General features: G+C 38.3%; 1 protein-coding gene across 1 annotated transcript; it reads left to right on the plus strand.

Moving 5' to 3' along the window:
- The first annotated feature begins 6,284 nt into the window (after positions 1-6,284).
- Positions 6,285-17,508, plus strand: dph5 (diphthamide biosynthesis 5). The gene is made up of 7 exons (XM_053512556.1): positions 6,285-6,631; positions 8,672-8,796; positions 9,701-9,809; positions 10,809-10,929; positions 13,552-13,591; positions 14,410-14,513; positions 16,840-17,508. The coding sequence occupies exons 1-7, from the start codon at positions 6,497-6,499 to the stop codon at positions 17,070-17,072; spliced, it is 867 nt and encodes a 288-aa protein (XP_053368531.1). The 5' UTR covers positions 6,285-6,496; the 3' UTR covers positions 17,073-17,508.
- The last annotated feature ends 3,595 nt before the right edge of the window (positions 17,509-21,103 follow it).

Below are 21,103 nucleotides of genomic sequence, written 5' to 3' on the forward strand. Positions count from 1 at the left end.
AAACTTGCACACAAGTATATTTTATGCCACAACTTACACAAATGTTGTGGAAAAAGCAGAGGGGTGTAATCAGGGCGGCAAGGGAAAGGAGAAATGTGAGAAAAATAGAGAGCGAAAAGGAGAGAGGCCCTACACCTCTTTGTCAGTAACACAGAGTGATCTTCAATTACTCTACAAAAGGAGCTCATTCAGGAAGCATGGTCTCAAACACTGGGCCTTTGCATGTGTAATGAGCGCTAGGCTGCATGCTAAGCGGAGCTCTCTGCAAAGAGAAACACCTCTGGTTAAATTCACTTACCAAGCATTTGAAGATAAAAAAAATACCTAATTCTTTGGAATTTAGGTTGCATGAATTTATAAACTTGTCATTCATTTTTTTTCTGTTAAAGGTTCTCAAGTCGATCTTCTGTCATTCTGTCTGTGTGCATGTGTAAAACGTGGTTATAGTAAAATAATTAATATTGTAATTAATAGTGTAGTGACGAAGTAATGTTAATGTTACTAGCTAAATGTTGATGACTTTCCTGCATGCACTGTTTCATTCCTCCCTTACGTTAGACATTGGCCTAGGCTAGCAATTTTTTCATTTGTTTATTAAGCATCAGCTTTTGACACTTTTTATGTTTTTATTATTATTGTTTTTATTATTATTATTTTCTTTTGATTTTCTCTCCTAATTTAGTCATAGCCATCACTGAAGCAAGGGTGAGACACCAGATATGGATACTGGGCAGTCCCCTATTAAGGCTAACCACTGACCAAAGAGGATGAAGCCTATGACATGTTTCCTCTGTCATCAAACCACATCTTTTAGATTGCTTGCGTATGCACCATAGGGAGCGGCGTAACACACTCAGCTACAGGGACTGAGAGGTCTTTTAATGTTTGAATAGTTACATTTATGGTTGTTAGTACCAGATGTGCTGATTTGAGTATTTCATAAACTGTTGATCTCCTGGGAATTCCACAAGTCTCTGTAGTTTACACAGAATTGTGTGAAGAAAAAAAATCCCACTTTAGAGCGCCTGGAGACTGAAACACCTTGTTGATGAGAAAGATCAGAGCAGAATGATTAGACTGGTTTGGGCCAAAAGGAAGTTTATAGTATCTTAAGTAAACACTTTTTACAACTGTGGTGAGCAATAAAGTATGTCAGCAGACACACACAACTAAACACATATTGTACTAATGGTATTATTCAACACAATGGAGATCCAATTCATTCTCATTGTTAACGATAATAATATGTCTCACGCTACGTTTGATCATATTTGGTGTCTCTAACCCTTGCTTTAATCTCAGCAAGGCATGGAAGGATGTAGTATTAAAAAGACCTGCTGGTATGACAAGAGCTGTGCCTCTTAGGAAGTGACTCAGCCTTGCTTGTGCATCCCGTAAATGGACAGCATACCAATGTGTTTAAGATTTCCTGATCGCTTCCTTCTACTGCCTTCCAGTGGTGCTCCTTAATGACAGGATAAACAGGTCTTGATCTGAGCTTCCATGTCCTTATGGGCTGTATTTTTTCCTACAGAAGAGAGCTGAAGTACAGTAAACACATTGTGCCATGCCAAGGTATTTTCAACAGATCAATTCACCCACCAATCTTCATGAGCTTTATAGAAGAAATGGTTAACAATTTTATGGACTGCATGATGTCCTGATAAAAGGTTTCTATTGATTTTTAAAAAAAAAAATAAAAATTATATATATATATATATATATATATATTTTTTTTTTTTTTTTTTTTTTGGGGTCTCCCCATGCGATTGGAAGAGGCATGATGTGTTTTATAGTGGTTTAACATGTAGCTCTCACCTGGGCTTAGTTGCTGGTCAGATGAGATTGTTACATTTCATTGGCTTTGTACTTGTACTTTTTACAATGACTAAAAAGACTATTAAAAACATAATAATAATATAGTATACAAACTGCTTCTACCCCAAATCTATAGAAGAAATCTATTGGATGTGCCAAAGTTTGCACCCCCCACCAACAGTGTTTTATATATATATTTTAATGAAAAGAAGCATCCTTCCATTTTACCATTTGTTTATATGAAAAAGACATTAAGTGTGGGTTTTTATTGGCCCGATTCTTTTTATCCGTCATGAATCCACAGCTTGTGTTTTTAACTATAAAGGAACTTTTTTAGTGTTTTATAGTGTTTATTATTCTTCAATTATTTGTCCCCTATCTCTTAATCAGGTCACATACACAATAAATTCTTTTCAGTGATACCTTACTTTACAGTTCACACCATGCCAAGTGTCCATCATAAAGGAAAACAATTCCTCAACTCCGTCTCCCTGTTCATGGGTATTCTCTGGTGCCAGCTCCATTATCTCGGACTATTTAAAGCCTGATTTTGTGCAAGGAAAGGGTGGGGTGATGGAGGCAGCGTAAACATTACAGACCCCCAAAAAAGGCATTCTTCACTATTCCCTTAACACTTCCGCCTCTCAGGAGAACCTCGAGCCAGGGGGAGCAGCGACTTCCCACCGCGAGCCGTGGGAGAAGGCCGTGGCTGCCGAGGGAAAACATTTCGCTTCATGCCCAGACTGCAGAACGCGGAAACAGCGACAGCCTTCCTGCCATTCGTTTGTTTTGGAAACTATTTAAGTAGTGAATGTTTTGAACTTTGGGAATGTGGGAATTTTTTTATAGATAATTTTAGATAATATTATTATTGCTGATTATTTCTATGCCATGCATAGAAACTGAGTATACTTGTCCAAATAAAAACCATTCCAGAAACTTACATTTGGAAATGGCACAAAGTAGTATGTAAACATAAAATGGAAATAAACACTTAATAAATCTCGATCACAACTTTTCTTACTGTTTCCATTTGCCTGTTTGATCACATATTTACCCAGCGGAGAGCAACAGCTCATTTTTTTCATCGCACTTCCGTCAAACAGATTGGCGCAGTCTACTGGGACAATTTGCCACTGGCTCACTGGACTCAAACAAAACCAGAGGAACGGGAACCTGAATGGTCCTCGTATGCCTGACATGGGTGAGCCATTACATAATCTCTCTTTTACACACACTTAATGAGGTTTACCCAAGTTGATTGAGGTGACTTGTGCGTGACTCATCATTTGAAGATCATATTGCCTCATTTAGATGAGACTGTTTTGTAGATCACATTCCTTCATCTGGCAGTACATAACAAACATGCACCTCATTCCTCCCCCTCATGCCCCTGCATCGCTTCCCTCACCCCCACTTTCCCACCATTTACGAAAAGTAAATTCTCATAAAGTGCCAAATTGTTTTCAGACGCCAGCCCTGGCAGCGTTGCCATAGAGATGGGCCGTGAGGCGGCAGGCAGTCCAGCACTGCCGAATTGGGCATCTCTGGATCCGGCGTCCCATCCAGAAAAAACCCCGTGCCAGGCCTCAGTGAGCCCATTCTGCCAGGCATAATGCACACTGACGGAGGCCTTTCAGAGCTTAACAAATGACAAGGAAGCACCACTAGAGAGGCCCTCTGACCGCTCATACACACACACACACACACACACACACACCTAGCCAGCTCTGCAAAACACTTGCTTTATCATCAGTTTTGCTTATTAGGATTTTATGATATTATTATTGTTGTTTTTATTTATTTTACTTTTTATATTTATTGTATATTATTTCACTTTATTCAATGGTCATTATATTCTCTTTGTCTCTATTTCTCTTTCTTTTTCTTTACTATGTATTCATAGGTTAAATGTAAAAGGTTGGACACACATTTTAATTATTTTTTCACAGAGTAGCAGAAACATCTCAATATCAACTGTTCAAAGGAGATTATTGCATTTTTCGGATGACTTTTGCATTATTTAAAAATGTAGATAGAAATAAAAATAAGGAAAGGGCATGTTGTCTTTAATTTTGTGACTGGTATTGTAAACATGCACATATACTGTGTTTTTAGTACAAACTTTGTTATAGATTTTTATAGAATTTATTATTGAGAAAACATTTCCGATTTTAAAACATCAGTATTTCACCACAAAATTAAAGGTTACAGAAAAGTATTTGTATGCCAGAAAAGAAAGCAGCATATTATATAAGCAACAGCTTTTTAGACACAAAAAAAGAAAAGTGAAAAAAAGATTTAAATATAAATTTAAATGAACAGTTTGAATTGATATTGTATTGTATATGTAAAGTACATTGTACATTGTATTGTACATATTGTATATGTAAAGAAAACTGTTTGATCTTAATTCACATCAACTTTCAAAGAACTTTTATTTATCCTTTGAAAGAAAACCTGGAAAGCACAAACATGATACATCATTGCTAACAGTTCTGTAATCTGCCTCTCTTCTACTAAAAGAAAATTTATTTTTTCTTTTTTTTTCATTTAACTCACATATTCAAATAATCTCTCAATTTAGCTCTACGACTGTAGGAGAGATAATGATAATAATAATAATAATAATAATAATAATAATAATAATAAGGCCACACAACAGAAATGCTGAATTCATAGCTAAAAATTATTTGCCTTTATTAAGTAACATCTACATATTTTGAGCATGTTAAAATGAAAGATTCAATTTGTTCGAGTTGTCATCCTCTGACCTCACTGAAGGGGTGTGGCTTGTATTCGGGCAGAGACCAGATGTTACTTTTGCCCCTAGGGTTAAAGGGTGCTATATTCATAATGAAGCCCTTTGACTCCAATCTGTGTGCTTTGCAGGTATCAGCTGCATTAGACTGAAGGTCAGCACTTTCATTTAGAGCTGATTAAACTGTGAAAGGGTGAAGTGGGGAGTATTGCTATCTCATAACTCCTGGGTCCCTGGTTTAATCATTCTGCTTCATTCTGATTCTGTCCTTCATGGTTTCCTCTGAGTTCTCCAGTTTCCTCCCACCATGTGCCCAGTGTTTCCAGGATAGACTCCAGATTCACCATGACTGGAATCTAGGAAGGAGATGAATGAATAAAATGTGCTCAAGAGCTATTAATCAGTATTTGTCCTTCAACTCTGGTTTCCTGTTTTAATGTTGTTCCACAAGCGGTGATTTCGCAGATGTGCTTAAATGCACGTAATATGACTGGCTCCTATCACAATGAATGAAAGGATCAGGTCCGGACAATGTTTCCAATCTGTGTAAGAGCAATATCCTGACCCTTTTTTCCCAGAAACCAACAAACATATTTCAGGTAACCAGAAACTAATTAACACTTAATATTCTGCCTCTGGTTAGAGTTTGTGTTTCCTACATGTAAGCAAGATTTTCCTTTGATTTTGTTTCTCACTTAACTTGTACGTCAGAGTTTCACTGCTATTGAATGTCACAAAAACTAGAATGTGTTTATTTATAGCGAGAGACTGATAATGTTGTGGGTGACAACTCTTGTAACCCAATCCTGTGTGTCACAATGTTTTAGGAAATACAGTATATTAATTTGCTCATCTTAAGCACTTTATGCTGCCATTTTGAATACTGTGTAAAGAGAAACTCCCTGAGTTGACATCATAAAGCAACCATTTAAAGGAAACAAATGAAAAATGTAATCCATCCTCATCTGGGTGATACTCGATAGTAAGAGAGAAGCCAAATCAGTGTACAGGTGGAAGAAACATGAGAACCAGGAAGCAACCCACACACACCATATGTACTGATCAGCCATAACATTATGACCACCCACCTAATATTGAGTATGTCCCCCCTCCTTTGCCACCAAAATAGTAATGCACTGTGTGTTCTGACCTTTCTATTGGAACCAGCATTAACTGGTGAGCTACAGTAGATATTCTATTGGATCGGACTACACTGGCCAGCATTCACACCCCATGTGCATCAGTTACCCTTGGCCAACAAGTCCAACATGTTGCCAGTTCACAATTCTCCTTCCTTGGATCACTTTTGGTGGGTCATTACTTAATGGTAGCTTACACCTTCATCATCAATATCATCAATAAAGTTTATGTGTTACAGAGAAAGGTGTGTAACCCACTTACATTACAGCTGGGCAGATTTTAAAAAAGCAACAACAAATAATTGTTTTCCTTAAAATAAATAAAAATGAATAAAACACTAGGGTATAAAATTTCTTTTTTTTTATATATATATATATATATATATATATATATATATATATATATATATATATATATATATATATATGTGTGTGTGTGTGTGTGTGTGTGTGTGTGTTTTCAAGCAATTTCCCTCTGGGATTAATAAAGTTCTTTGAATCTTGAATCTTGGAAGAAGAAAAAAAAAAAAAGGCGCGACATTGCCGTAAAACGAGTGCTGCTTTACGACAGTCGGATGTCAGTTGCTCCAGTAGAGGAACATGTGAGAAACTCTTGCTGTTACTGCTTAAAACCTATCTATAAAATTAATGAATTGTTAACGTTTAAATGTTTTCTTACGCTTTATATACGCGAATGTAGTGTTAAGCGAACAGAAGTTTCTAAGCATCCAGCATTTGCTGTCAGATTATTAGTACCGAGTGAATACAAACTACAGCAATGTTTTATTTCATCGGTCTTGGTCTTGGTGACGCTAAAGACATCACGGTGAAGGGACTGGAAATAATTAAGCGATGCAGCCGTGTTTATCTGGAAGCCTACACATCCATACTGACTGTGGGGAAGGACGCGTTGGTATGGAAAACAAACATGCATGACACATGAGTTTTTATAATCATAATCTCAGTAAACAGTGCGGCGTGTACACGGGTTTACACATCGGTGCCTATAGACCCCTCCGGAGACACCTCCACTGAAATACCAGAAACAATAACAGTATAAATGTAATAAATATTACACAGTACCTGGGTAGAATGTGTCCTACTAGAAGTATGTCCTTTATGATAAAGTACAATCTGTTTGAGCCTGGTAGGGCTGAGTTCATTAATTAATTAATTCATTCACTTTAAATAATGACATAATAATAATTACAGTCAGCAAGATTTGGATGTCAAAATAAGAATTGGAGGATTATAAACGATATGGAGTACAGACATTGTCTCTCCCAGTGTGGAGCTGACATCCAGTATTAACTCAGTAACTGTTTTAGGGGGAAATAATTGGAATATCAAATATATTGGATATAAATACTGTACAATATATACAACTTCTTTTCTGGTGTATTGGTCCATCCTTGTGCCATCTGGCCTATTGGGCAACAGATACTCCCCACCCTGCAGATCTATCCACTGTTTCCATGGCTGTTACTTAATGGGCAGGTTGCCAACTCAATGCCTGATTCACTCACATTACGGGCAATTTGGGAACTAATCTTCATGTCTTAGGACATTAGGAGGAAACCAGAGTATCCGGAGTAAAACCATCAAAAACGGGGAAACATGCAAATTCCCAGGGCGGGAATCGAACCCGGACCCTAAAGGTGCAAGGCCGCAGTGCTAATCACTACGTGTGCCACCTACAACACAATGTTGTATATAACATATTAGATGTGCTCGCGACTTTGTTTACGTGGAACTTAATTGCACACTCATGTGGGCGTTTTAAAAATATACAATGCCATCTGTCGAATTTTGGAATTAACTAAAAATCTTTCGTTACAGTAAAGTGCACAAAATAAATGTGAGATCGAGGTCATTTAGTAGATTTCAATTGCACAATCATAAGCATGTATTAAAAAGTGTACAACACCATTTGTTAAAATTTTGAGTTGAACAGATTTTTTTCATCATTGAGTTTCAAGGCCATTAAAATTTGTTCAGTAGTTTTTACATCATGTGTGCACAAACACACAGAGAAAAATTCTAAAAACCATCCTGTTTTTTATTACTCATCTTACGTCTCCCAAGTTATTTTTTCACAAATATTACAACATTATATTTTATCAATTATTAATTATATACTATTAACTTAAATTAATACTTATTTTTAGTTACGGCACCCATTCCGGCAATAAAATAGCTGCAGCACATAAATCCTCTCTCTCTCTCTCTCTCTCTCTCTCTACCAAGAATTTCATGAGTGGACAGACAACATTGATCAGTGGTTAGTTATGAATTCATAATAGTAAGTCTTAATTAAAATGGCACTGTAAAGTGATTAGTTATTAACTTTAAACATCGGCGGTGAGCCGAGTGAACTTGCGCTCTCAACTTGTTTAACCAGAAAGCTGTGATGTGAGCTGGAGAACTGTATCAAGTACAGGGCTGCCCCTAACATCTGTTCAAAAGTCATTAGATTATAATAATAATAATAATAATAAAACAACTAAATCACAAGTTTGTCAGAAAATCACTAATTAAGAAGCTTCGTTTTTTGATCATTTTATAAATTGCTTTTAAGGTTGCATGTTTTTAGTAAATGATATTTAAATCATTAACAATCAGTAATGGATACATCATTAAAAATTAAATGACACATTTTTCCATCAGTTTAAATTTTATTTACAAAAAACTCTAGTAGCACAACATTGTTAGTGTTTCCCATGCGTTGATTTATTTGTGGCGGCCCACCACAGTATTAACATTGACCTCCATGTTTTTTTTTTGCTTTATTTTAAAAATGTAATTACTTGTGCACAAAACATTGATTCACTCTTAATTAAGCAACAATTAATCATTAGCATCCTTACTTGCTGTGCACTAAAGGCTCTGGGGTGTGTGTGTGTGTGTGTGTGTGTGTGTGTGTGTGTGTGTGTGTGTGTGTGTGTTCGTGCAGGAGGAGTATTATGGGCGTGAGCTGATTTTGGCAGACAGAGACATGGTGGAACAGGAAGCAGATGAGATCCTCAAGGGTGCTGATGTTAGTGACGTGGCCTTCCTGGTGGTGGGAGATCCATTTGGGTAAAAACAAAACAACAGACCTGCAGTGCATGGGATGCTTTAACTCTGTGTACCACACGCTGTCGTAACATCCACCATTTTCATAACCATGGAACTTTAGGATATAATGTAGTGCTATACATTAGTTGTTACTATTTCTTTTTATCACACTTATTTTTAGGTAATATATAAATCAGCTTGCAGCAAATTGGATTAATTGATTTCTAACTGTTATAAGATGTTTATAATTGTTGTTTTTTTATTATTATTATTACGAGCACAGGCTGCACACAGAGCAAACTATTTCAAATAAAAATAAGCATATTATTTCATGGTACAGTCATGATTACTAAATAGACACACAAACAATGCAGTGATTGCCCATTGTATAACCAGCACATGGACATGATATTTCAGTCTGTAACCTATCGCAGTAGCACCGCTCTGGTGTCACAGGGCAGTGTAACACCCTCATAGGTCATAGTTAGTGTCACTATGATTGACGGTAAAAATTAAATTTGCAGAGAATAGAACAAATGCTTTACTTTCGCACCGGTCAGGAGCCCTCGATGCTTAGCGTTACTTTACTGAATCTTTCCCTGATCGCAGAGTAATACATGGTGATGCATTTGTGATATGGGAGTTTTTATAGATGTGCTCCTTTCTGCAGTTTTTCCCATCTAGAAACCACTTAAGGCCTGAAGCAGATGGCCTCACTGTTTTTTTTTCTTTCTGTTTCTGGAGCATATTTGTGTTTAATAATGTTTAATGACATCTTTCAAAACCAGACCCCTGACGTTTCTGTGGCTGGTGCAGAACTGTAAATAGTGCACTCATAAGCAGAAATAATGTTGGTTCAGTCCCGGGTGCAATAACCAGTTTTCATTTTTGCGTCTTGCTATTTATTTGTTTTGGTGCGTTTTAGAGCCACAACACATAGTGACCTGGTCCTGAGAGCAGTGAATGCTGGGATAAAGTACAGAGTCATCCATAACGCCTCCATCCTGAATGCAGTGGGCTGCTGTGGGCTGCAGGTACGCCTTGTGTTTGCATTTCGAAACTCTTTGTCACAGACTGCTTCTGGTTTCAGAGCTCTGTAGTACGAGCGGCCGTGTAGCTTCAGGTTCATGTTGCTGCAACAAATCATCTGGACAGTGTGAACGCAGTGTGCGGAGCCGTTTGCCTTCCTGGCACTCGGGGCGAATCCATCAATAACTTGGCTGTGTATTGAGCTGTCCACACGCCATTGTGCTCAGAGAAACCCCAGCTGCTCTCACACTGCTGATCTGGGGTCAGTCATGTAATTTATTAGTTCTATAACCCAAAATAGTTTCAGTAACTCATCCTAGATCAGCACTGAGCTTTTGTATGCAACTGTATTGCTTAGGGAATAGCGGCGAAAACAAAAGAGCACATGGAACGCAATAACATTACAACAACAACAATGCGGTTTTGCTTTTCAAATGAAGGGTGTGTAACCAGAGATGCATTAATAGCATTTCTTGTTTATCCGATCCATCCAGCCGACATCAACTTTAATGCAAAAACATGAATTTTACTGCTCTGATATGAATGGAAGAACATAAATATGTATGATGTATGGAGAGTTTAGTGCTCATATGAGGCAGCACATGATCAATATGAGCAGATCAATAAGATCAGTGTGTGTTTTTGCCGTGTCAGCTGTACGAACTGCATGCACACACACACGCACACAGCCTTAACTCATCCACTCATCCACTCACCCTGGCACAAACACTAAGTAACAGGAAACACCTTGCCTGTTAGTGGTATGCAGAAATCAAAGCTTGCTAAACACACTTTTGTAATCACATAGCTCACATACAGGAACAACAGCTGATAGGAAGATATTTATATATATATAAAGCTGGTGAACGGCACTGATTTTAATAAACCGCACTAAATGGGATTATATAGAAAGGAATCTGGGATCAATAAAAAAAAAATTGTGATTATAGAAGTTTCATGTTGTTCATTCATTGATTTGTCTTTCTGTGTGTCCCTACTGTTAGTTGTACAATTTTGGTGAGACTGTGTCCATCGTGTTTTGGACAGACAGCTGGAAACCAGAGAGCTTCTACGATAAGATCAAGAGGAACAGGGACATGGGCATGCACACGCTCTGCCTTTTGGGTAATCAAGCTAACTTCTTCATGTTGTATGTGTCATGTTTGTCCAGCATTATTGCTCCCACATTGGAATCTGGGGAATTTGCACCCTGTGTTGGTGGCCTTGGGCTCTCTGCCTGCCGGGCCCCGTGCGTAGCGGGCAGTGGTGCACTGGGTGTTCTCGTCCCTCTCTATCGTCATCAGCATTCATTTTTATCAGCAAGTTGTGCTGCAGTGGCTTTGTTGTAGGTTTAAAGGCATAAGTTGATCCTTGGGGTGAAAGAGAGAAAGTGCTTCTAAAGCTATATAATTAGTAAATGAAATGAAGCACTAATCTGTGTGAAATGAATTTGTATGATCTTACATGCTCAACTTGCAATGCCTCTATATACATTTCTTTAAAGTTTATATATGACAGGATAAGCTTTTCAACGGTTATTTGTTTTTTATTTCCATTATTGGGACAAGTAGTTGCATGTAGGACCAAAAGTTGTCAGTGGAATCTGAAGAAACGTCATCATACAGCATCATATGGTTTTTGGGTTCACTTGCTAGTATGGATGAAGAATAAGGCCAGTCCAGCAGTCATTCATTCAAAGTAAGAGTAAACTGTAAGTCACAATGTCACCAATGACATACAAATTTAATGTAATCAGGTTAATATTTCATTCAGTAATATCATAGTAGCATCACCTTTTCTTATTTGTTAAGTAAAACACAAAGAAAGCAACATCCTTTTGAACAGGACACATTATCATACATACTGTATATATAAAACTGTATATATATTTTTTTTTAATGGTTCCACATATTCATTACAAATCGTACGCCCTTATAGAGCTGCTCCTGTTTATTTTTATCACTAATAAACTGCAATGATTGGAAGTACACACATATGCATTTTCCTTTGAGAGTTTCATATTCTAACCAGAATGCGTCCGGTTGGCTCTGTAGCTAGCTATGCTAGTTGTGTGTCCATATTGAGGTATCAACCAGGGAAACCATGGCGACCACTAGTAACTCAGAAGCAGCATACGCTGTAGAAAACGCTGGTAGTACGAACACATGAACATGAACAACAAAGAAACGGCAATGAAAACGTCAAAGCCCAGACATATCCCTGAGGGCCTTGACCCCACCCCCTTTCCCTACAACACCGTTCCTTTATGTCTTCTCCCTGGAGTGTGTGTTAAATCAGCCTAATTCTCAAACACAAAAGAAATGAATGTTTATGAACGTGAAGTGTGTGTGCATGTGTTTGTGTGTGTATACGTGCACCAGATGGTCTGCATGGCAAAATGATAATTTAGGTTTATCAACATGCATTGCAGATTTAACTCCACCACTATTAAAGGAGCAAATCCCCAGTGGAGGCGGGGCTCTCTGTGACAGGTGGCTCCGCCCTCGGTGTGGGTGGTGGGTCGGGGCTCAGGTGCAGATCGGATCAGCAGGATGAGAGATTGAATGTGATCTCTGGTATTAACCTCATTATTCAGTAGCGGTGAGAAAGACTGGGATTATTTGCTTCACCCTGCACCTCTAACACAATCGCTCTCTTTCTCTCACACACTAGACACTAGACACCAAACACTGATTGGTCTATCAATCATTACATTTACTAACAAGCCATAGCTTATTTATCAGCCTGACACAGATCACTTTACATTAGCATAAACAATTTAATTGTAAATGTTGATGCTATGTGAGCAAGTGTGTGTGTGTGTGTGTGTGTGTCGTGTGTGTGTGTGTGTGTGTGTGTGTGTGTGTGTGAGAGAGAGAGAGAGAAAGAGAGAGAGAGACACACAGGTAAAATTCTCTTCAGAAGCATTTATTTCTGTTCTGTCCTACACTACTTTAGTACATAAAAACACACATGATTCATTACTTAAGTAAGGAGTGACACACTGTGTATTGTGCTGTTATAGGAAAATAATCAACAACAGGGTGTGGTGATGAGGAGCAGTTACTGTTACCTCCCTAAAGGGAGTGGTTTTCCTCTAACAGCACATCCTGAAGTGTTTTTCCACTTAAATCACAGATGTCTGCCAACGATTACAGTTTTGTATTTATTAAAGAACATTTTTATGAATAGTTTACAGGTTTGCAAATAAAATAAAGCCTGGTCTCTTTCTCACTGACATCATATGTACATTTGTGGATTGTGGAAGTCCATGAATAATTTTAGTGCCTGTCATTGCTTTGTCATAGGAGGATGAAATAGCTTCTCAGTTCCAGGATGTGATACAGAGAAAACACGAAGTATACAAAGCTCTGGCAGTGGAGACTCCTTCCATAAATTCTAAATCTCCTTACAGAAAACGTCACCAGCCCAAATAGTATTATTTGTGGAAATTTGCCTCAGATTTAATTCATATAATTTTTTTTTTGTGAGAGTCAACAAAATACAGTATATAACACGCACTGGAAATCTAAGATGCAAGAAAGTTTTAATGTCAGATTTTCTGAAATAAAAAAAAAGAATGAAAAAAAAGCTACATGTAGATAGAAAGATTAAGTTTTTACCCATGATTTATTTTACAGTGTTGAAAAATGTTACTCTTAAAAAATATCCTAATGTTTGAGTTGTACTGAAGTTGAACTGAAACTTGCAGAACTCTGCCCGTCTTATATTTTTCTTGTTCTACAGATATTAAAGTGAAGGAGCAGTCCATGGAGAACCTCATGAGGTAGGTGCTTCTGTTTTTTCTTTTTCTTTTTTTTTCCCCATTTTTATTGTCTTTTTTCATTGCTTTGATTTAGATCTGCTTTTTAGCACTTTGTCAGAAGAGTTAGTGGTCTAATACTGGAGTTGGTGTAACATATGCTTATACACGCAGCTGGACTTTACCCAGGTGAGCTGCAGAGCTCCAACGGAGGAAAAAATATAGACATTTGTTTGACTTGGATTCTTGATATACCATCAGCAACTTTCTAAGAAAAAAAGAAACACTTACTTTCTCATTCAAGCATTAAAAAAATCCTAAATTACAGCCAGCACTGTCCTAACGTGCGTGAGCAACGTCTCGACTTACAGAAAGGTCGTTCGTGTCTTTCACACTTTAGTGCAAGCTATAATTTCATCTCTCGTTTCACTTAAACCCAGGTAGGCTTGCATGTTTCCACTGTGTACATTGGAAAGTCTGAAGTCCTCAAGACCACTATTCCACAACCCGAGTGGAAAAGGGAAAGGCCTTAATTTCTCCCAGATTGACTGGCTCGGTTGGATCGTTACTCGGAAATGGAATAAACACGTGCTCTCATGGGTTTCTGGTCAGAGAGAGCATGCTTTTCAAATGATGTTTCTGCCCTTCATTCTGCAAAAAGGAAGGAAAAAACATTTAGCAATAGTTCCTTATATTAAATTAATATCAAGCGATGCATTAAAGTCAAGGGTTAGTACTGTCTGTAAAGCACTCAGTACTCAGTCGATATGACTATCTTAAGAACAAGTGCCGTAAGTACTACACATCCATTAGAGTTCTTTGTCTCTCTCTCTCCTTTAAAGGGGTCGTAAGGTTTATGAGCCGCCTAGGTTCATGACAGTGGCCCGGGCGGCCGAGCAGCTGCTGGAGGTGGTCCAGAACCGCAGAGAACGAGAAGAGGAACCAGGTGAGGAAATGCTTTTACTCCGCTGCACATACATTACTTTTGATTGATAACTAGCTGTTAGTTCACTTAAATTTAGATAGATAATTTAGAGGCTCATTTTGCACAGCAGGTTTCGACTTATTACATTCATATACAATAAAGCCGTTTATTTCTGGATGCTGATTCATTAATTTCAAAGGTTTATATCATAAGACAAGCAAAGTTTAGTAATAAATTTTAACTTGTTAATGAGCCAGGTCTTGATATACGAGTACTGTAGTATGTATACGCCTTGTCTGCCGAGTGTCACGTGATCACAACAGAGCCAATGGTTCTTTTCTCTCTCGTGCTGCGGGATTGTGGGTAATCGTCTCCCATGTCCAGTCTCGACGTGTGCACATGTGTATTGTTTACTATGATATTGTACCCAAGTGTGTGTGCGCTGTACCCAGTGTGTGTGGTTGTTAAACAGTGATGAATCTGTTAAACAACAATGCAATGTCACATTTCCGCAAAAGCAAGTGTCATAAGAGAAGGTTCTTGTTAAAGTCACACACACAAAAAAGATTCCAGTAACCAGATACACTCTGTCAGAGAAAAGTGGTTCTGTTAGCATGTGTATATTTGTGTTTCCCCAACCTTGGATTGCTCGCATAATTCGTTCCAGGAGGCATGCTTGGATATCAGAAATATTCATATAGAAAGATTTAAAACTAAATATAAAACAAATAAAAAAATTATAATAACATAATAAAAATAGTATGAATATAATAAAAATATCAAATATATAATTAAAAAATAAATAAAAATATAAAGTAAAGTGCAAATTAACGTCCACTTTAGCTTTGAAAAGAATCGTAGCTGTACCAGAGAGGAGGATGAGGGGAAGCTACTGTGTAGGACCACTGTCTCACACACACACACACACACACACACACACACACACACACAATCACCACTTTCTGACAAGAGAGTCAGAGACTCTGGAAACTGTAATCTTTAACAAGTACCTTGAAACTTGCTTTTGCCTCCTTTTGAGGATTTCACAGTAATTCGCCTGTTTATCAAGTCAAAATTTATTTAAAGATTTCCTTGTCCTGCAAAAACATGCTCACAGACCAAGTTACTCGTAATCCAATGTTCCACTGTAATCAAGAAGAGGGTGTCACGATGAAGAAGAGTTACCTTAAGCACCCCAAACTTGTTGCATGCCCTAAAGTATTTATTCCTTACATACCACAGTAGATTTCTGGTATTTTAAATTATTGGTGTGAAACGTTCCAGTGAAGTTAGTTGAATAGTTCTAATGTATAAATCATTTTAAGAACATATTTATTGATTGTGTAAATTTATCTTTATACAGTGATGTGAAAAAGTATTTTCCCCTTCCCATATTTTCTCATATCAAACAAATTGTTATATTACACAAATATAACCTGAGTAAATACAAAATGTAGTTTTTAAAAAATGATTTAATTTATTAAGGGAAAAAAGCTGTCTAGGCCTACATGGCCTGATGTGCATAAGTCAGCCAGGACGTAAACGACTTAATTGAGGGAGCTATGAATTCTGCATTTTACAATAAAATCCTGAAGTAGAATATCCAGCTATCAGTTCGTTACTTTAAGCTTGAGTGCACTTGGATTATGCAGCTGGACAATGATCTGAAACACTCCCAAGTCCACCCCTGAATGGCTCAAAAAATAATAATTTTTGAAGTAGCCTAGTCAAAGTCTGGAATTAAATCTGATTGAGATGCTTTGGCATGACCTTAAACAGGCTGTTCATGCTCGAAAACCATCCAATGTTGCAGAAATAAAACAATTCTGTACAGAAGAGCGGGCCAAAATTCCTCCACCGCCATGTGAAAGACTCATTGCTAGTTATCACAAACGCTTGGTTGCAGCTGATGCCGCCAAGGTTGGCACAACCAGTTATTAGGTTTAGGGGGCAATTACATTTTCACATGGGGCCAGGCATGTTTGGGTAACTTTTTATCCCTAATAAATTAAATCCTTATTTTTAAAAATGCATTTTGTATTCACATGGGTTATCTTTGTGTAATTAAAATTTTTTTTATAATCTGAATCATTTAAGTGTAACAAATATGCAAAAATATATGTATATATCTCAGGTTTTTAGCCCTATCTGAGAGTATTCACTTTGGCGCTGTGGGAATATAAATCTGTATTGTATAGTTTTTGTGCTTCTCTCCGCCTGACGGTCTTTAATAGACTCATGTCCGGGCCATCTGCCACACTGAATGATCTGTTCTGCATTGCATGAAAATTGGATTACGTTTGATTGAAAGTGTTTGATAAGATTATTGGGTTTGTGTGCACTACAGCTATCACTGAGGACACAGTGTGCGTGGGACTGGCGCGGGTGGGTGCAGATGACCAGGCCATTCGAGTCGGATCTCTGCGCGAGATGGCGGAGTCTGATTTGGGAGCGCCACTGCACTCCATGATCATCACGGGCCTCCTGCACCCACTCGAGGTGGACATGCTAAAGCTCTTCAGCAGCTCTGACGGTCTCAGTGGCCTGAAGATGACAGATAGCTCCACTTACGTCTCCTGAGAACCGTGCAGAACATTCAGTCTCCTGCTGGCTCACGTCTGGAGCTTCAAGAAAACCACACAAATGACGTATTTTTTGCGTAGCTCAAAAAGATTCCACGCGAGTTGCAGTACAGCATGGTGTTTCTGAGCTAATTAAATCGCAGCCCTTGAGTGAATTACAGAGGAGAAAATGGTAAAAAGGTCATGGAGAAAGGAAAAAAACGCTTCATCTGGGACAAATGAAAGCCTCTGAAATGTGAAATGCTTCTGTAATTCAAAATAGTGCACACTAGCTTTGGTCTTGTCATGTGATCATAAAGCATGTTCATTTTATTGCTGCTGGGTTTCCCGCAGTCCCAATCCAAGACTCTTCGGCTCAGGTTTCCGGGCACAAGCTTCATGTCGACTCGTTTCTCTCTGTACAACATTCATGATAAAATCAATTTTAAAACATTGTTCTGCTTTTTGTTTTCATTCACCGTTAAAAATTACACGATAAACACCTCACTATTGTTTAAAATGCTATTTGTCAGTAAAATAAGTCTATCGGGACTGGGACCCCGTGAGGCTCAACAAAAAAGTTAGGTATGAAGCATACAGCACAAGAAGCTTCTTTATACACCACCTGATCAAAAATCAATAAATACATTTTAAAAACCTGCAGAAATTCTGAGGACTTTCATAGAGGACGCTCCACAGCGTTAAGGAAAGTGTGTCCTTTAGTAGGACTAATGTTAACATTAACATGATGCATAACTTTTTTTAATAAATCAAGCATTTCAATCATTGGTAAGTTGCTGAGGGAGTAAAGGAATAAAACAGTGTCACGCTGGTCTAAGGGAATAATCAACAACAGGGTGGCCTGATGAAGCGGTGTTACCTTTAGCAACCCAAAGTTTATGATGTTCCATTCCCTGAATTATTTATTACTTTGATACCACAGCAAATTGCCAGTGATTACTCACTCACTCATCTTCTATACCACTTTATTCTTTCTAAAGGGTTGTGGGGGCCTGGATCTTATCCCAGGAGACTTGGGGCACATGGGTACACCCTGAACAGGGTGACAATCCATCGCAGGGCACACACACATTTATTTGCAACCTAATCTGCATGTCTTTGGACTGTGGGAGGAGACCAGAGTACCTGGAGGAAACCCAACAAACACGGGGAGAACATGCACACACAGGCGGGAATTGAACCTGGATCCTGGAGGTGCACAGAGACAGTGCTAACCACTGATCCACCGTGCCGGTGCCAGTGATTACAAATTATTTATTAATTTAAGAACAACAGGTTCTACATTTTATCCTTAAGTAGTTACTGTAAATTTAGGTCCTGGAAGTTCTATATTTTTTGCTCCTCTTAAAATTAGTCAACTTCTGACCAATTCTGAACTTTTGTCAAATTTCAAAATACTCAAATGTTTTGGCTTCATGAGGCCGTGTTACATATTCAGATGCATACAAGTGTGTAGAAATAAGTTTCCTGTTCCTTTATTTTGGTGAAAGGTATGTTTATATGTCCTGAAATGTATATGCATCACAAATGTTATCTGTTTTACATAGAATGTAGTAAAGCTTGGTAATGTCACCTCTGCAAGTACGTACAATGAGAAACACCGCAAAGAAAATCTGTGTGCAAGTAAGAAACAAAAATATCTATACTCAGCAAAAAAAAAAAAAAAAGTCCCCTTTTCAGGACTGTGTATTTCAACAATAATGTTGTAAAAATCTAAATAACTTTACAGATCTTCATTGTAAAGGATTTAAACAATGTTTTCCATGCATGTTCAATTAACCATAATCAATTAATTGACATGCACCTGTGGAATGGTCGTTAAGACCTTAATAGCTTACAGAAAGTGGGCATTTAAGTTCACAGTTCTAAAAAACGCAGGACACTAAAGAGACTTGTCTACCGACTGTGAAAAACACCCAAAGAAAGATGCCCAGGGTCCCTGCTCATCTGCGTGAACGTGCATTGGGCATGCTGCAGGGAGGCATGAGGACTGCTGATGTGGCTAGGGCAATAAATTGCCATGTCCGCACTGGGAGACGCCTAAGACAGCGCTACAGGGAGACAGGAAGGACAGCTATTCATCCTCGCAGAGGAAGACCACGTGTAACAACACCTGCACAGGATCGGTACATCCGAATATCACACCTGCGTGACAGGTACAGGATGGCCACAACAACTGCCCGAGTCACACCAGGAACACACAATCCCTCCATCAGTGCTCAGACTGTCCGCAACAGGCAGTCCATGAGGAGGAGATGCACTGCAGTACTTCAAGCAAGTACCTCAATTTACACATTAAGTTTACTGAAAGGAAAAACAGTTGAAAGTCAGAGGACGTTTCTTTTTTTGCTGAGTATATTACTGCAACACAAAGTGTTCTGTATGGAGTGATATCCCAGACATTTTTCAAAAGAAACTGCAAATTGCATTTGCAATTGAGAGGGGAAAGTTTGAGTGATGGAGGTGAACCGGGGTAAAGTTGGTTTTATGTTGGACAGTCGCCACACATTTAAGCTTATCTCATCTGTTTATCAAGAAATAAACACACAAAAATGACAAATTGCATATTTTCTCACCCAGGGGTGGACAGAGAAGCTGTTACGAATAAATGTATTTTTAGACCTTCTCTTTTTACAGCCTGCTGAAGCTAAAGCTTTCAGAAACACAGCTTAGCGGGTGTTATGCTCTAAAATGCCCCCCTGCCACGGATTGCCCCCCTACATAATCTCTATCAGTTGCATTTCCAATGACTTGTAAGACATGGGAAATGCAACTGCAAATGGACTTTGCTTTTTCATTTGAAATTTGTCAGTCAGTGTTCGTTCGCGAAGGCTAAAAAGCAAAACGTAATGCAAAATTTGCAGTTGCATTCGAATTATGTCACACTTTATGCATCCACATATGGGAAAATAAATTGATAATGCAATTTGCAATTTCTTTTGAAAAATGTTCAATATATCACTCCATAGTTCTGCTGTACTGACAAAAGAAATTGCAAAAAGCAATGAAACAGATGGCTCTGCATCCTGCCTCTGATGCTGGTCAGGCCAGAGGAACTCGTTCACATCAGCTGCAATGTTCTCCAAGCAGCAGGGGGAAAAGAAACGCCTAACAGGGCAGATCCATCCCAGGCATTCCACTGCACAGATGGCATAACATACATCTTACATTGCCTGGAGTAGTGCCACATGCCTGTGAGGTCTGCATTTGTACATTTTCCACTGCCGTGCTGGAAAGAATTCTTCTATTGGATTTAGAAATGAGGAATATAGTGAGTATTTAAGTGAGATCAGTGGAGTTGTGCTTAGAGTTTAGCAGTTTGGATTCATGTTGTTAACAGAAGAGCTTCAAGCTTTCAGAATTGTTTGCATAGTTCAATTTCTGTGTGTATAAAATGGGAAAAGACAGAAAGCTTAGACAACTCTGTGGTCATAAGAAAACCACTTGTTAGTAAGACCAATCACAAAAGAAACTTTCAGTTTGCTAGGGAGCATAAAGATTGTACTTTGTAGAAATCAAAAAATGTTATCTGATAAGGCCAGACTGACCCTATTCCAGTGTGTCAGGGTAAAAAGAGAACCACATGAAGTAAAGTACACATCATGGAATCAGTGTTATGTCCTTGGGTTGCTTCAGTTGATTAGGTTAAGCAACATTGTGGCAATATAATAAGGTCAGCTGACGACCTAAATGTACTGAATGACCAGGTTATCACACCAATGGAGGTTTTCCTCCCTCATGGCACAGCCATATTTCAGGACAATTGTGAGAGTGGTTCTCATTTTTACAAATGAATTAGCCACTACAGGTCCCTAATAGTCCCTTTAGAGACCTTGAGAGGAACCAGACTCGATCAGGGAACCCATCCTCATTTGGGTGATAAGAGATAGAAATTATATAACATCATGTGTGTTGTGCAGGTGAAAGTTCAATATAACAGAAGTTCTTTAAATTAACATGAAGTCCAGTTCAGCATAGGGACGAGTAAGCAGGTGCAGAGGGCAGATGGGGTCTGGATCACTGAGAGCA

Source organism: Clarias gariepinus, chromosome 15 (assembly GCF_024256425.1).
Source record: "Clarias gariepinus isolate MV-2021 ecotype Netherlands chromosome 15, CGAR_prim_01v2, whole genome shotgun sequence".
NCBI classification, from domain to species: Eukaryota; Metazoa; Chordata; class Actinopteri; order Siluriformes; family Clariidae; genus Clarias; species Clarias gariepinus.

Coding starts and splice junctions, on each gene's coding strand:
- dph5 (XM_053512556.1), top strand. CDS start 6,497: ATGTTTTATTTCATCGGTCTTGGTCTTGGTGACGCTAAAGACATCACG. Junction 9,810..10,808: donor TGGGCTGCTGTGGGCTGCAG/GTACGCCTTGTG, acceptor CCCTACTGTTAG/TTGTACAATTTTGGTGAGAC. Junction 10,930..13,551: donor GCACACGCTCTGCCTTTTGG/GTAATCAAGCTA, acceptor CTTGTTCTACAG/ATATTAAAGTGAAGGAGCAG.